This window comes from Octopus sinensis, unplaced genomic scaffold (assembly GCF_006345805.1).
Source record: "Octopus sinensis unplaced genomic scaffold, ASM634580v1 Contig18746, whole genome shotgun sequence".
Taxonomy (NCBI): domain Eukaryota; kingdom Metazoa; phylum Mollusca; class Cephalopoda; order Octopoda; family Octopodidae; genus Octopus; species Octopus sinensis.
In genome coordinates this window covers 39,037-55,734 of record NW_021835993.1, presented here as the reverse complement: position 1 = coordinate 55,734, position 16,698 = coordinate 39,037, and the positions used below count along the sequence as shown (strand labels likewise).

General features: G+C 35.5%; 1 protein-coding gene across 1 annotated transcript; it reads left to right on the top strand.

The window, feature by feature from the left end:
• The first annotated feature begins 238 nt into the window (after nucleotides 1-238).
• Nucleotides 239-721, top strand: LOC115231627 (cytochrome c oxidase assembly protein COX11, mitochondrial-like). Its single transcript, XM_036500129.1, has one exon. It carries the CDS (start codon nucleotides 239-241, stop codon nucleotides 719-721), a length of 483 nt encoding a protein of 160 aa, XP_036356022.1.
• The last annotated feature ends 15,977 nt before the right edge of the window (nucleotides 722-16,698 follow it).

The following is a 16,698-nucleotide window of genomic DNA, read 5'->3' as shown; positions in this document are numbered from 1 at the left end:
AAAAGTTTAAATTAAACTACGAATGTTACGTTTGTTGGCATTCGGTTCCTTACCATCCTTCCGGTCAAAATTGGGCTATTTCTCATCTCAACCTCCCCCAGGACCGAATCCCAAAGCAAGAAGAACCGTCATACTAATATCCACAATGGTCTCTCTCATGGTTGGAGTAGCATTAGCCTCTGTTCCATTATATCAACTCCTGTGCCGGGTTCCCTCTTAATTTGTAACCACTAAGTCAATGGGATGGGGCGGGGATCCCCGATATGCCAAATCGACCAAGGACATAAGTCAAATGACTCCAGTAGATGACCGTCTGATCACTGTCCGCTTCAATGCCAACAAGGCTTCCAATATTGCCTGGAAATTTGCTCCCAAACAAGAGTCAATCAAAATTCGGCCAGGAGAGACTGCCCTTGCCTTTTTCTCTGCGACTAACCCGACAGACAAGACGGTGTGTGGAATATCAACATATAATGTAACTCCAGGGTCGGCTGGATTCTATTTTAACAAAATTCAGTGTTTCTGTTTTGAAGAACAATTTCTCAACCCGCATGAACAGGTGGATTTACCCGTGTTCTTCTACATTGATCCAGATTACGTAAAAAATCCGAGTTTATTAAATGTGAACGAAATTATGCTGAGTTATACATTCTATGAGGCCAAGGAGAGCTTCAATCTTCCCCTTCCAGATTTTCTCACTCAAGATCCTCCTAAACATTAATAGTTTTTATTTAAAGTCTGAATTTCTAACATTTTCTATTAATATGAAATTACAAGTTAAGTCTCTCAGGTCCTTTGGGAGTAACCAGGGAAGGCGTTGTTGTTGCTGCTAACTGTTGTTCTTGTACTTGGCTGGGTGACCGTCTGGAAACAAAATGTCTAATCACAAATATAGGAATTCATCAATGAAGGCGTTCTACAAACACATGGTCAAAAGTCTAACTTTTGCCAATCGTTGATATTTAAGTTTCTTTTGGTAGATCTCTATTTTCCAAAGAAGAATATGGTTTTATTGAGACAATAGCGAGAAAAAGAAATGAAAAAAAATTACCCCAACAAAAAATATTCATTGAATAGGTGACTTAAAATGAGAACCACAAAGATCTCAAATGCAGTTTTACCCCTGAAGATTTTTCTTATTTTTTTTATGAAGTCAAGTTTTGAATAAGATAGCGTCTATTGTTTCAATACTTTGCTCATGCAAGTCCTTCAGCGGACACCTCAGCTTCAGACCGAATGCCACTTTGATGGTAAATTGACTGTTTTTGAGTTTTGAAATTAGACGGTCCCTATCGTCAGTTCGATATCGTCAGTTCGTGAAAAACGTTGCTGTTTTAAGACGTAAACGCCTCAATCCTTTTAGGATCTTTGCACATATCAAGTATATTATTTTCCTTTACATGAGTCGAAAAAAGATTGAATACGATTTATACACGTTTGTTCCCTAGTATTCTAATGTGTTATGATATCAATTTTGAGAAAACTCGAAAAATGTATAAACAGCAGTCATACCGACCACCAATCAGGAATGTTCAAAAGGCTGGTTAAAAGTCTATTCTGAAGACGTGCTGTGAAAGTCAAAAAAGTATTAAAAACACTGCTCAGAAGATAATAAAGCTAAAAATCTATCGACAATACAGTTGCTTGAGTTTATTGAGAAGAATATCAATGACTACGGGGAAACCAGCTGACTGTTTCGCTGAAATAATAATTGTCTTTTCTGGGCCAAGAAAAAGATTTGAAACTGTAACTGAAGTCCGGACCTCAGAATGATCATCAAAACTCTTATTCTAATATCAGAGCATGAATGTAATTAAATCAAACAATTATCTTCAACAGAGAGGTCACCTATAGACACCTCTTCTTTTTGTATTGTAGTATGAAAGTCAACTCCTCTGACGGGTTTACTGATATTTCCAGTTTCTTTCTTCTATCGATACGACTATTTGTCTCATTCGAAACTAGGTGGTTGTCAACTTTTGTGCCATGTCTGTGTTTAGCGCCCATGTTCTACATCCTTTTCTTGATTGTCACTGATTGGATGGACGTTCTAAGCGAGACATCTATATTCAATTCAACATAACTTTCTTGGGTCCTGTGAAAGTGCTACTACTATTGTAAGTCCTGACTCTTCGAAGTGACCAAGCGGTGGCACTCTACGCACCTCCTTCCCTTCTTCTCATCCTTCTCTGACTCTGTAGACCTCCGAAAAAATGCAGTCCTACCACTCTTGCTAACTAAATATCAGGAAAGAATTGGATTGACGGGTATCAAACGACATACTCTCCAGAGTCCTCTTAAGAACAGTTGACTGAATATACAGTTATTTACACCAAACTGTCTTAAGTACCCCGTGTGGTATTTTGTGACCAGTTATTTTATGTAATCACACAGGGAATGTGACATAGACTTTGGTGCATCAGCCCTAACTCGTTCAAGGAGGTCATAATTCCTCTTTTTCGTCACTTCCACTGTCTGCAAACGATGTGGATCTCCACAATAACAATTTTCCAGTGACCTTATTGTGTACCGGACAGCATTAGAGGAGCCTGAAGCCCCATAAAACGTGGAAACATTATTTCAATTATTCAAACAAAAACAATATTTTTGAAACTTTGAATAATATAAAATTTGACGCTCTTCAATAAATATAAGTCCCAAATATTCCATATTTGAAAAATATGTTAAAGTAAACAATTCAAAAAGTAATCAACGATTTTTTAAAACGAATAAAAGCTTTAGTTACCTCTATATAATATCCACCCGCTAGACAGATTCCCGTGCAAAAAAAGTGCTGGTAAAATTAATCGTCAGACTCAACTCAACGACGTTGTCAAAAGAACTCTAAAGTAGGCAGCTTTCCCTTTCATTCTAGACCCAGTCGGTCTCTGCCGGAGTGAAAGAAAGCATCCTGCTTTATGAGTACCTTTCCTTTTAGGGAAGTCCTTGGTTTGGGATGCCATTGAACAACTCCCTTATTTTTTATTTCAACACTCAGACCGTCTTTATAATAAACAAAAATGATATGATATATAATATAGATCTAACCTAAACCATAAAATGTAAACAAACCACAAGAACGCTTAAATAAATCTGAATTCTAACCAGTCTGATAACTTAGGAAGTAGACTAAACACATCGATTTAACCAGAAAGTAAAATTAATTAAGTCGTTTGGAGAACAGTGTCGCCACAAGGAATATTCGTCGACGCTGCCTCCTTCTTGATTGTGCTATACACTTTTATTGTCGAGTGTTTTATTTCCTGCTGAATCAAGCCTAAGCCTCAGGCAGTCAAACTGACCTTTTTCGAGAAGCATTTTAAGAGCGAGGTTGGCAAGAGAAACGGTGATTTTGAATTTCTCTGCCAACATGCTTGGTGTGATGATTTTCATTTTGGGAACTTCTTTGAGCAGTTTTTGATAGTTATCGGCCGTGAATAGGAATTGGCTGTTGAGCTTTTCCTTTTCTTGTTTCTTATTCCATTTCTAACTGTAGACATCAACTGGATTACTTTCTTTTTGGCTTTGCTGACGCTCTTTGCCGGCATTAGAGGGGCTTTCTTCCCAGTGGTCTTTAAGTTTTTAGCTCCTTTCTGGACATTTCCGCCTTTGCCGGACTTTGATTTGTCGTTTTTTGCAGGCTGTTTCTTCTATAAGTAATATCAGAACGATGGAAATACGGCGGGGGGCATGCGTAGAATTATTCCTTTATTCTTAATTTCCGGATTTATAAAAAGGGTTGACACATTAATTTTAATAAACAAAATATATACAAAAATAACATAAATTAACTCATTTTTCAAAATGTGTAGTATTGATCAATTCAACACCTAAATCATCAATACACGTGAGTGGACTGCAGTCCCACCCCCTACTGGAATATCCCCATTCGTCTCTTTGACCTCCCTCGTCAGGAGTAAAGTAGATCTCAGGCAGTCAGTATTCCTTGGTCTCAAAGGATACCTCACCTAGAATAGGACATCGCTAAACTTTCTTTTGTGCGTAATTGATCTAATTTGAATTTTAACGAGTAATTGTTGTGAAATGACAATTTCTAGTAATTTAGTAATACATATTACTCATGTTCATCGAGGATAAGATGTTCAAATATACTGGAATATGACTTATATCGGAAGTCTGCATTTAACTTATCCAAACATATCCACACTTTTTTTATTTTTTAATCTTGGAAATTTCGATATTTTTTTTAAATAAGATCTTATCGAAGACAGTCAGGAGTTTTCCAGGTGTATTTTTCATCTTTGAAAAGTAAAGCATTTCATTCCAAATTGACATGTCTATGTGAATTACTCCTTTTTGTCTCCCCTACAAAATATGTAATACTAACTGACTGTTTATTTAGAATAATCCTTTCTAGCAAAATCAATTTAGAATTCGGTTTAATTCTTATTACAGAATAGTAATTTCCCTACCAGTTTATTCACATACTAGTTCAGGGACACAGAAAACCCACAAAATTTTTAATAATTAGATCTGGTATATTCTATAAGAAGGACTAATAAAAAACTCGAAATAAACGAATAAGCCTAGAAAAGCGCATTTTTCGTTATAAGAAATAATAGTCTTAACAAATATGGGAAAAACAAATCAATCAAAAAATTAGGTCTTCTGGTACTTTGCTAAAAATAAAAAATCAAGCAAAGTACGTTTTGGCTTAGCCTTTTGAGTTTTTTTGGGAGGCCGTTTTCCCTTTCCTTGGTCATTTCGGCGGGATGCGTCACTTTGTGTGTGATGGAGTACTTGGTCGGGGATTCGGAGATATTTGATAGCATTTCCACGAATATAACACTCGTTGAGTTTCCAAAACTCGTCTCCGTCCCTAAATATATAAACAGTGTGTACTCTCGACGTGCAGATAGCTTCCTTCAAATAAATATTCATAAAGTTGTCACATCTGATTAAATGGCCGTTGTACGTATCACCGTTTTTGAGTTCAATAAGCTGAATTTTAATACTTTAGGAATACCATCGGATTGTTTGTGGCATTTTTTAATATTGACAGTGGCATCTACATTATTTAGTAATAATTGGGATATAAAATTGACTAATTAACAACATGAACCATGTTTGCCATGCAAATGTATTATTTCTGTATTTAACATAACTTGAAAAATATTATTAAATGATAAATAAAAATATTCAAATGTCTTTTTCGTGTATCTGCAATCTAATTTCGGAGGTTGTTGAATAGAACTATTGAAAATTTTTTTAGCAAAATGATCAACTGCCTTCTTTGTCAAAAAGCAGTGATTACAAGATTTTTCCCATATTTAAAAAACAAATTACATCTTAGAGTAAATTCTTTCAGTCGAAATCTTTATAATAACCAAAATAATTTAATTACTGACTATCGAAAGTGAGGACTTTTACGACAAATGTAAAAAAGACACAAACCGACTTCTGCTGACAATCCTGCTCATTTTCCTTCAGTTGACTGCTATAGCACAACCTGTATGTATAATTCACCACCGAATTGACAGCCTCCTACAATTACAAATGTGGACTAACTTTTTCCAGAGTCATTAAAAACTGATTGGCAGTAAAAATAAGCATGGACATCCTCGACACGAACACTTTCGATGGCAAATACTTTACAAGCTCTAGCTATGGATAATGGATCTGGACAATTGTGAGTTCGAATCCGAAGGAGGCTAGTTTTCTAGACGGGTTCAATTCTCGTTATCGTTCCACTGCCTGTAAGGCGAAGAGTCCTTCTGGCACAACACCGTTGAAAAATGGGGATCATTTACCTTCTTTCCGGTCTTAGCATGGCATTATGGTCAGTTGGAACTTCCAATCGGATATGGAAACGCTCAGAAGGCACTTAACGCCTACCGAAAAAGGATTTGTCAAGTAATATCCTCTCCTCATGAGTAGGGCAACCAGAAATATGACCTTAAAAAAGTTAAATATGACCGTAAAAAATATGACTTTATGACTTTAAAATTCTAAAATATAACTTAAAAATATTAAAATATGACCTAAAAAATCAAAATATGACCTATCGAATTTTGATTTATAGATATTCTGAATTTGAAAATATGAAAAAATTAAACATTTCAATCAATGAATTTATTATAATATTGCATCATATAATATTTAATATTTTCTGGCTTGAAGTTTCTATCCTTTTCGAGCAATTTATTCAGCATAGAAAAGCTTCTTTCTGCAGATATTGATGTTGAAGAACATTTCCATAAGTAAATAAATGTTTCTGGAGAAATACTAAAAATTCTAGCATTTTTGATATTCGTCCATGGTAACATACTTATCCGCTTTAAAAAATACTTGTTAAAGTCACAATTATCCTCACCAAAATTAACGGAATCAATGAATTCAATTGCATCTTTAATTGTATAAAATTTTTCTTGGCATTTTCTGATTTCATCAATAATAGGGTTGTATGAAGCCATTAACTCTGCCAGATTTTTCTCCAAATTTTCAGAGCTAACAGCATTTTTCGCATTCATCACAATCTTTCCACAATTTGGATAGGATAAGACAATTTCGCGAACTCTTGAAAGATGTTGACTATAATATTTTGCTGCGTCCAACCAGCTGCCCCATCTTGTTAGAACAACATCAGGTGGAAGTCCAATAACTGTAAAAAGACTCCTCCGGGAGGGATTTTTTACAATCGACATTTTGATAGACGAGATTAAGTCGTCAATATATTTATAATGTGCTCTAATCTTTAATGCACAATTGTGCAGAAGATGAGCAAAACAAGTTATATGAATCATTTTAATATACATAACCTTCAATGTACTCGCTGCTAAAGTCCTATAACGGGCAGCATCAGAAATAAATAACAAAAAATTTTCCCTTTTTATATCATAAATTCGAATTGTGTCATCCACAATTCTACAAATTGCAGATGCATCACAAATTTCAATTTCCAAACAATTTAATAAATAAATTTTTTCAGGACTTTCAATAGTCCCACAAAGAACGTTAACAAATTTCTGTTTATTGATTTCCGTTTCATCAACAAATATGAATATATTCTTTCCAGAAATAATTGTTTTAAGCATTTCAATCAATTGATATTGCAAATCTGGAACTATATTTCTGCACCAACTTTCGCTGGGAACAGTAAATCCGAGATTATTAAAAAAATTAATAAAGTGTTCATTTCTTATTTTGTAAAGAGGTATATTCGCCTTCGTCATCATTTCGACTAAGCAAATTCCGAAATTTTTCTTTGCTTCAAGTTTCGGAAGAGTGTTGAGTTGGGTTTGAAATTTTTTCTGTTCCTTTTTATGCCGGGTAGTTTCCCTGTGCTGCACAACATTAAACGTTTTCGTAAAATTAACAAAAACTGAGCATTTCGAACAAAATAAACGTCCAGCTGAATCAATCTGAAATTCAGACGGGTATCGTTTAATTATTTTATTTAACTTTTGATTGTTAGATTGCTTTTGTTTCGGCATGTAAAAATCTATAATATTTAAGCGGCCAACTACCAAAACGTGTGAAAACGTGTTATTGTCAAAATTTAAACAAAGATTAATAAAAATATATGATTTAATAAATATAAATATGACCTAACAAAAAAAATATGACCTAAAAAAATAAAGACCTAAAAAAATTAATAAAACTATTAAAAAATATAATAATAGTTTATTAATTATAGAAATAACATCAATATTACCAATAAAAAATAATATGACTTATATGACTTTTGGTTGCCCTACTCATGAGTAATATCCTCTCCTCTTTTGATTTCCGTGATTTCGGTTTTGTTTACATTTACGCTGAGAAAAAAGGACGAGGGAATCACCCTGGAGTGTCCCAATCGTTGGTTTTAAACTCCGGAAAGTTGCTCCTTCTGTCCGCACAGATAGTCTTGTGTTCTCAAGTAGTAGTCTAATTATCTTAACCGACGATTCATCCAATATTTTTAACTAATAAATAATTTAAAATCCAATTTTATTTGTCTTAGTTAATTACGAGTACGAGTTGAAAATCCAGTTAGGTAAGTATTCATTTTATCATATAATTCTTTAGATTTTTTTGATTTGGTCCAGTGAATTAAAACTTATATTAAATATTTTTTATTACCTTCAATGAAAATGGTAATAAGAATTGCAGCGCCAACTGATGAAGCCACAAATATATATAAATCTACAATTTCATTTAATTAAACAAACATTTTGATTCAAATTTTGTTTTTCCTAGTGAACTAATATTTTTTTTCGATTCCTTCATTCCTGATTCGATTCTGTATAAGTTTTTTTTATTGTCATCGTTCTCAGGAAGATATTCGCCAACTCTATGAAAGGTTTTATTCATATAATAAATTTCTCTAGTCCCATGAGAAAATTTGAATTCTAAAGTTACATAAATTTTGTCTAATTTCAGATTCCATAATTCTATAGAAGCGAAATCTAATAATGAATTTAAAATCTACAACTATTTTCTAATTCTTTACAAAGTTCGTAGTCGTAGATATAAATACAAACACGAGCCCAATCGAATTCATGATCCTTTGTTTCCAGGTGGAAATTAATAAAATTGTTTTGATGGTAGTATATTTCGACTTTTTTAAGAATATAAGGAAAAACTATTTTTAGTCTTGTATAAAATACCAAGATATATTGAAAGGTCTTTGCTACGTACATGATATCTGAACCAAAAATCATCAGATTTCTCTATTTTTACTAACAATCTGGGATCTGTAAATGTATATTCAGTTCCGTTTTTTACCTTTAAAATATATACGCAACATACAAACTATTATTATCCTGTCTCTAGTTAGAAGTCCAAAAATTTTCCTATCGAAACAAGCCTCAATGCTTCCGTTTTCCTTCAAATAATAATTTGCGTATGGATATTCTATACTATATTTCGAAATCTCAAACCAATGTAATGAATACGATATTCTTGATCTTCACAATACCTTGTTGCATAATGATAGTAATTGCTGTGTAATTCTTTACGTAATTCTAAAATTAACATTTTATTTAAAAATTCTAACCCTCACGATCAAAACATTCTGGGTCATTGTACATATATTGATTCTCCCATAACAGTAACTCTAATAAAAACTGATTGTAAACAAATTACCTTTGTATGTTTCAAACAACCAACAAATTGAAGATGAAAACAATAATAGTAAGACAAACATTTTAATAATCGCTAGCTAGATAGATAATTTATTTGGACTTTTATAGATAAGATTTTGTTTCCTAAAACTCGCAACAACCATTTTTAGAAATTAACTGTCACAAAAATAAGACACAAGTTATTGCTTTTTAATAGTCCTTTTAATAACTAATATCACTTTAAATGCGGAAGTGGGCGGAGCCCAGCAGAGTGCTTAAGATCTTCCTTCGACTCGGCTTGGCCATGTACACTCCTCACGAATGCCGATGTGGGAATATCGTCGAGGTAAAGGGCTTCCACTCTTTCTCTTGCCGGATGAGTGGAGGTCGACTCCCACGCCATTCGGGGCTGAACGACATTGTTAAGCATGCCCTCAAGTATATTAATTATATTTATAAACTTGAAGAACCAAGAAAATTCAACAAGAAATACATGTTGCATTCTCCAGTAGTATAGGACCTGAAGTGGAAATAAACGACAATGAGATAGATCGACTTGTAGCTTAAACAGCAGTCGAAGATTTAAGAAAAATTGCGAGGAAAAATACAAATATTGCAACTGAATCAATACAAAATTGACCGAATACTTAACAAAAAAAGTAAATTAAACAATTCAATTCTTTTCGAAAAGACTATAAATACAATCTTTCGGAAAGCAAATTGAAGTTAATCCACAATGCAAACTTGAACGTTGTACCACTAGTTCTCTTATTTTTTTAACCAGCTAATTTATTTCAGAAACGAGTTAATTATAAGACAGGCTAGTTTTCCGCGGCTGACGACATAATCGAATAGGCATTGCCGCGAACAACGGCCAAACCTATTCTTTGTCGAAGCCATGTTGGTTCCCTCCAATCGTTTTTTACATGAGCAATTTTTCGTCCGATTTCTTTAAGGAATGACTCAGTTACAGTTCCTGTGACACCCGAAGTCTCGACTGCCACAGGAACAAAGCGGTACGAATCCCCGATTTTTGAATATTTGGCAATTTTTGCTTTTTAGCAAAGTTAGCGGCCGATCCAGGTGAACGCAAGGAAATGTTGATGTTCTTTTGAGTGAAAGTGTCCACGCATGTCGATTCCCAAACTAGTGGTTTTCCCCCAGAGTAGGGGAAAAGAGTCACTCCATCTGGCCTTCTCCCATCATTACGGTTAAGACCCGCAGGTTCCAGTCTTGCTGGGAATCCTGCTGCCTCTAGGGCACGTCGTATCACATAATTCAATGCGGCATGTCGAGGGGTTCGACCTGCACTTCTTCCGCAGGATAGAGGGTGCAGTCCTTTGGCATCAACAAGGCCTCCGCAACGACAGCCGTGAACTTGGCAAATATCCAGTCCCAGACGAAGTGCTACACCGATTCTCATAGAATTATTGTCCAATAGATTGCCAAGGGCAGGATACGGGAGAGCATCAAGCCACGCGCCACTATGATGGCGTGCTCCGGACAAGAAACATGTGAGTCGATGCTGATTGGCCCTCTGTTTGCATTTTTGGACGATGTCGTTGCATAAAATCGAATCCCAGTTAGTCTGTTTGAATGTCTCCGCCGGAATCATCAACCCAGTTCCACTCCACCGTTCACAAGCTCTAGCGAACTCTGGCTCCAAGGAAAATTCAGAAGGGTTACGTAGAATTTCCTGGACCAGATCCCAGCTGCTTGAGAGCGACGAGAGATAAGCTGGTGCTGCTACTTCCAATGCGGACCTGAGGCCAACTCCACCCAATTTCGTTGGCAGTTTACACTGAATCCATCTCAGATCATCAAAACGAACGTTTAAAATAGTTTCGGCCGTGTCTTTCAGTGTCTGATCAAGTAATAAAAGGCTGTCTCGTTGTGCATAGCAAGGGCAGCTCCTTAGAGCATAAAGAAGTCTTGGCATGCAGATACTCGCTCTCATGAGAAAAAACGCAGTATGCGCATCAAGGAGGGATATTCGTTGTGTAAATAGTGATAGGTTTTCTGCTTCTTCCGAAGGTGTTTACGCAATTCTGCGTCACCAAGTGGACCACCGAGGAAATATACCTCGTCCCGAGCCGTGGTAGAAATCCCTTTAAGCAAATGGTTGAACTGTTGAGTAATTCGCATGAATTCGTCATTGGAGTACGTAATATTGATCAATTCCGATTTGTTTGTATTAATTTCCAAACCGAGGTTTTTCAAAGCAGGAGCAATTTGCGAAATTCCTTCGTAAACAGATTCCCAAGTTCCACCGATAGTGGCATCGTCGAGATACCAGAGATTGAGTTCAGTTCCAGTTGAACGTGCAACATCATCGATGGCCAACGAAAACAGTAAAGGTCCTAGTGGATCTCCTTGCTGTACTCCAGTTCGTGACTTTATAATTTCGTTACCGAAGACTAGAGACGATTCTTTCCCATAAGAGAGGTTAACTATCTGAATTATCTCCGGAACTCTCTTCCAGCACGATTCCATAAGTCGATCTCGTCGCAGTGTGTTGAAAGCATTAGATATGTATATTTTGAGCCCCATGCGGGGGGTTTTCGCACTACAGCCAAAGTAGCATCTTGTCGCATGCACAGAGGCCTCACATCCATTTGTAATTCTGACTCCCAATTGAACTGGCGAAAGTTCTCCGCTTATCCGCGGGCAGACTCTTTTAGCGACAATCTTTGCCACAAGTCTTCTGAAGTAATTACCAACTGCGATCGGTCTTACTCCCCCGTCCTTCTTTTTAAAGGCCAATAGGTGCGCGGAGAATAGTAGTTCCCTTGCATAAGAAGGGATCTTTCCATTGACAATTTTAGAAATCAGCGACGTAATGGATTTAACCAAATTTGAACTATGAACTGATCTCGCAGTAAGATCTTTGACATGTCCCGGTCGCAGGCCCTCCAAGCCTCCACTGCTGCTTGGAGCAAACGACACGATTTCGGAAATCACCTCCTGTTCGGTGATGATAATGCTGGGCAAATTTTCCGGCATAGTGAATTCTTGGTAGTCCGTAGGTGGGTAAGGGTGTTTACGTATCAGATGTTCGATCACTGAAGGAGTCGGGGCTAAAACCGTATCGTCGTTGCTCACGACGCGCAAAGCAGCACGAATATCACCCTCAATGAGTTTCCTATTCACTCTGTCTTTTATGCTATCCTGGTTTAGAGTTATATTTCGTCTTTCATTCAGCTTTGTGTGGTGTACTTTGTCATCAATTGATTTTATATTTCTCTTGATAATACAGGATATGGACTCATTCTGCGTAGCGTTTTTGAATTGTATTCCAAGAGCAAGAGGTGCAAAGCTCAGCAATTGAACCCAAGAAGCCAAGCTGTTAGTGGAGAGAGCATTATCAATTAGCTGGCTAAGACATGAAGCAGCAGAAATACGGGCGGATTTCGGAATCCTTAGAGGAATCTTCCTGGACTTCCGTAGCTTCGATAGGTGTAGAAGGATGAGATCTGTATTTGAGGGAAGATCAGGCGGGTTAGGCGCCATATTTATTTCAGGAGGATAGAAATTTCGGTTTGTACAAGAACTCATGCATCGACGACAGTCCCATTTGTATAGCGTCTTTGCTGCTTTGTTGGTGATTTTAACACATGAAAGATGGAAAAATTCACCGCAAGATGAACAGTTCATGCCAAACCGGCGTTTGTTGCTCAGTTCGCAGGAAGAGCATATCGTGTTCTCTCTTTTTGGAATGATGTTCGGAATGATAGTTTCACTTAACAACATGCATTGTTCTTCATTGTAGTTGTCCGTAAGCATCAAAGTTTCTTGTTTATTCACAGCAAAATTCAACCCCACATCAGCCATCACATCACAAGTTCTCTTATTATGGAATAGTACCTGAATTTTACACCCATCACCAAAAATCTCTAAAATTCGCGGATTCAATCTGTGTCTATGTCCAGACGATTGTATTAAAAAGACATTAGAGAGCATGCGTCTGGAATATAAACTTTTAGCTATGGAAGAGAGTACCGTAACAAGTATTGCAATAGATGTTGGTAATCAATGTGCGACTGAATCAACGAGACATCAATGGAACTTGTCGAGGACAAAAACGCTGTATTCCGGTTCTTAAGTCTCTTAAAGTATTTCCACCTTTCTGCCTCAAAATTTCTAAAAAGCCCGCAATCAAGATTCCCAATCTGAATTCCCTTCAATTTTCAAACGAGCCGGTTTCGACCGAGGTGATAGTAAGAGACAAAAAAGAATGGAAACCTTCCTATTCCGTTAGAACCCTACACTCTGTTACATTTAAATTTTTGTAAACGTGGTGGATTCGAGAATTTTTCTAAGAAATTTGTATTTTATTTTAAAAATGGGGGATTCGAGAGAGTTTACAGTACAGTCAACCCTCTCTATAATGAACAAAATGTCCACGTCAAAACATCATGTTCACTATTGTCTATAGTGAACAAAAGGAATCAAAATAACAATAAACAATATTGAAGTACTAGCTCGGCAGCTCGCTTCGCTCACCGCGACCTAGCTCCTGCGGAGGGCCTGTTTCATCAAACAACTATAAGTTTATGTAGATGTATAAAACTACCTGGTTTAATGTAACCCTATTCTATCGCCTGTTGATAAACGATGTTTGTCGTCCGTCCTTCCTTGGCATATATGAATAAATTTTCTCTTCTGCCTACCCTCGAGCATCCCACATACAGCTGTCCATGTGAAAAGCACTCACTCTCTAAAAATAACCCAACTACCTTTAATGACTGTCCCTGGGCCTTGTTTATTGTCATTGCAAAACTCATCCTCAAGGAAATTGCAGCCTTTTAATCTAAATGGTAATTCATCAGAAATTATCGGAATTCGTGGAATATAAACATCCTCACCTCAATACTTACCTGTTAATATCGTCGCCTCTATTACGTTAGCCATCTTTCTTCAGCTTCATTTTCCTCCTTCGGTTATCTATTTAAAAAATTATTTTTGAATAATAAAAAATATTAGGAAAAAAGAGGCATACAGAAAATAAATTCTATCTTTACGAAAAACTTCTTTTCTTAAGGTCGTCTTCCCTCTTTCGGTTATCTATTGAAAAAATTATTTTTGAATAATAAAAAAATTTAGGAAAAGAGGCATACCGAAAATAAATTCTATCTTCACGAAAAACTTAACTAAATAGCTAATATTTTTACGCAAATTCTTCTGATTGCGCTGTCAATTGGTGGTAAATTGTGTTAATGATTGTGCTAATGTGGTTTCAACTATCAAAGTGTTTTTCAAAATCAGTTAATTGCACACTCTATTCAAGGTCGTGCGTCAATTGGTGGTAAATTGTGTTAATGATTGTGCTAATCTGGTTTCAACTATCAAAGTGGTTTTTCAAAATCTGTTAATTGCACACTCTATTCAAAGTCGTGCAATCTGTGATTGCACATTCTGTCAAAGTCAAATATGATAATAGCTTTAATTTTGATTCATGGTCGATAATGATATATGCATTTAATTTTAAAGAGAAAAAACATAGGATGAATTGAATTTCTTTATCGCGAATAATTGGGAGTTCATCATTGTTAATATTCTCGCTGTCGTTTTCATCAAGGATATTCTTAATACGTGAGATTTTTGCCTTGAAGGTTTTAATGGACCTCATCATGAATGTCGAGGACATTCGCGTTGTTCATTTTAATCAAAATGCAGAAAAAATTTTTTGATTTTTTGGGGGGGAAGGTTTTAAGGACTTCATCATGTAAGTCGAGGACATTGTAGTTGTTCATTTTAACCAAATGCAGAAAATTTTTTTTTAATTTTTTTTGGGGGGGAAGGTTTTAAGGACTTCATCATGTAAGTTGAGGACATTGTAGTTGTTCATTTTAACCAAAATGCAGAAAATTTTTTTTAATTTTTTTGGGGGGGAAGGTTTTAAGGACTTCATCATGTAAGTCGAGGACATTGTAGTTGTTCATTTTAACCAAAATGCAGAAATTTTTTTTTTAATTTTTTTGGGGGGGAAGGTTTTAAGGACTTCATCATGTAAGTCGAGGACATTGTAGTTGTTCATTTTAACCAAAATGCAGAAAATTTTTTTTTAATTTTTTTGGGGGGGAAGGTTTTAAGGACTTCATCATGTAAGTCGAGGACATTGTAGTTGTTCATTTTAACCAAAATGCAGAAAATTTTTTTTTAATTTTTTTGGGGGGGAAGGTTTTAAGGACTTCATCATGTAAGTCGAGGACATTGTAGTTGTTCATTTTAACCAAAATGCAGAAAATTTTTTTTTAATTTTTTTTGGGGGGAAGGTTTTAAGGACCTCATCATGTAAGTCGAGGACATTGTAGTTGTTCATTTTAACCAAAATGCAGAAAATTTTTTTTTAATTTTTTTTGGGGGGGAAGGTTTTAAGGACTTCATCATGTAAGTCGAGGACATTGTAGTTGTTCATTTTAACCAAAATGCAGAAAATTTTTTTTTAATTTTTTTGGGGGGGAAGGTTTTAAGGACTTCATCATGTAAGTCGAGGACATTGTAGTTGTTCATTTTAACCAAAATGCAGAAAATTTTTTTTTAATTTTTTTGGGGGGGAAGGTTTTAAGGACCTCATCATGTAAGTCGAGGACATCGTATTGCCAATTTGAAGTTGGTGTGCACACACAGACAGACAGACAGACAGACAGACACACAGACAGACAGACACACAGACAGACACACACCATACCATTTTATTATTAAGATAATTACAAAGATTATTTAGAGATTTTAATCATGTAATCGGTGATTTTTTGAGAATGATTAGTTTGATAATTTCTTAAAATTTTTGTATTTCGTATACTTTTCCTCTTTGTTCATAATCATTCTCAAGAAACCATTTCAAGCGCCTTCGCATATTCACTAGCTTCATATTCACTAGCCATATGTCATCCATGTTTTTTTATTTGATTTGTATTCCACTTGTAAATTATTAATTAAATTTATTCTTCCTTTAAAGCAGCGTGGATTTTTGGCTTTTCCAATAACAAATGGGTCAAGTTTTTCTCCCATCATACTAACGCAAAACATAACAGTTACTCTTTCTTTTATCGGTTTATTAGACAGATTTTTGTCCGAGTCAACAGCTAATGTTCTGTTCGACAAAAGTTTAAAAAACAATCCAGTTTCGTCCAAATTAAAAATATTTTTTGAACAATATTGTTCTAATTTTCTATTGAGGCTTTCTGTAAAATTTTCAATCACAGAGGTTTCAACAAATTGATTTTCCCCACATAAAGCACGGGAAGCAATGCAATATCGATTTTTAAATTTCTCAAGCCATCCATTTGATGCTTGAAATCCTTGAATATTACAAACTTTCGCCATTTTTAGAGACATGGACTTCAAAAGATATTCATTGATTGTAAATCCAAATGATCGTTTTTTAACGAACCATTCAAATAAATCTCTGTCGAATGGTTGAGACTTGGCAATTAAATTTTCTTCTTTTTTTGGTCATCTTGAACATTAAGTATTCCTTCAGAATTTTTTAAAATTTTGTTTATGCAGCCCAGAGAAACATTGAAATAAAGGGATAAATCGCGCTGTGTGTAATGTCTATTTTTATGATAAAATTCGATTATTTCCTTCTTTTGAAAAAATGACAGGCGTTTTCGATTTTCCACCA

Coding starts and splice junctions, on each gene's coding strand:
- LOC115231627 (XM_036500129.1), top strand. CDS start 239: ATGGGATGGGGCGGGGATCCCCGATATGCCAAATCGACCAAGGACATA.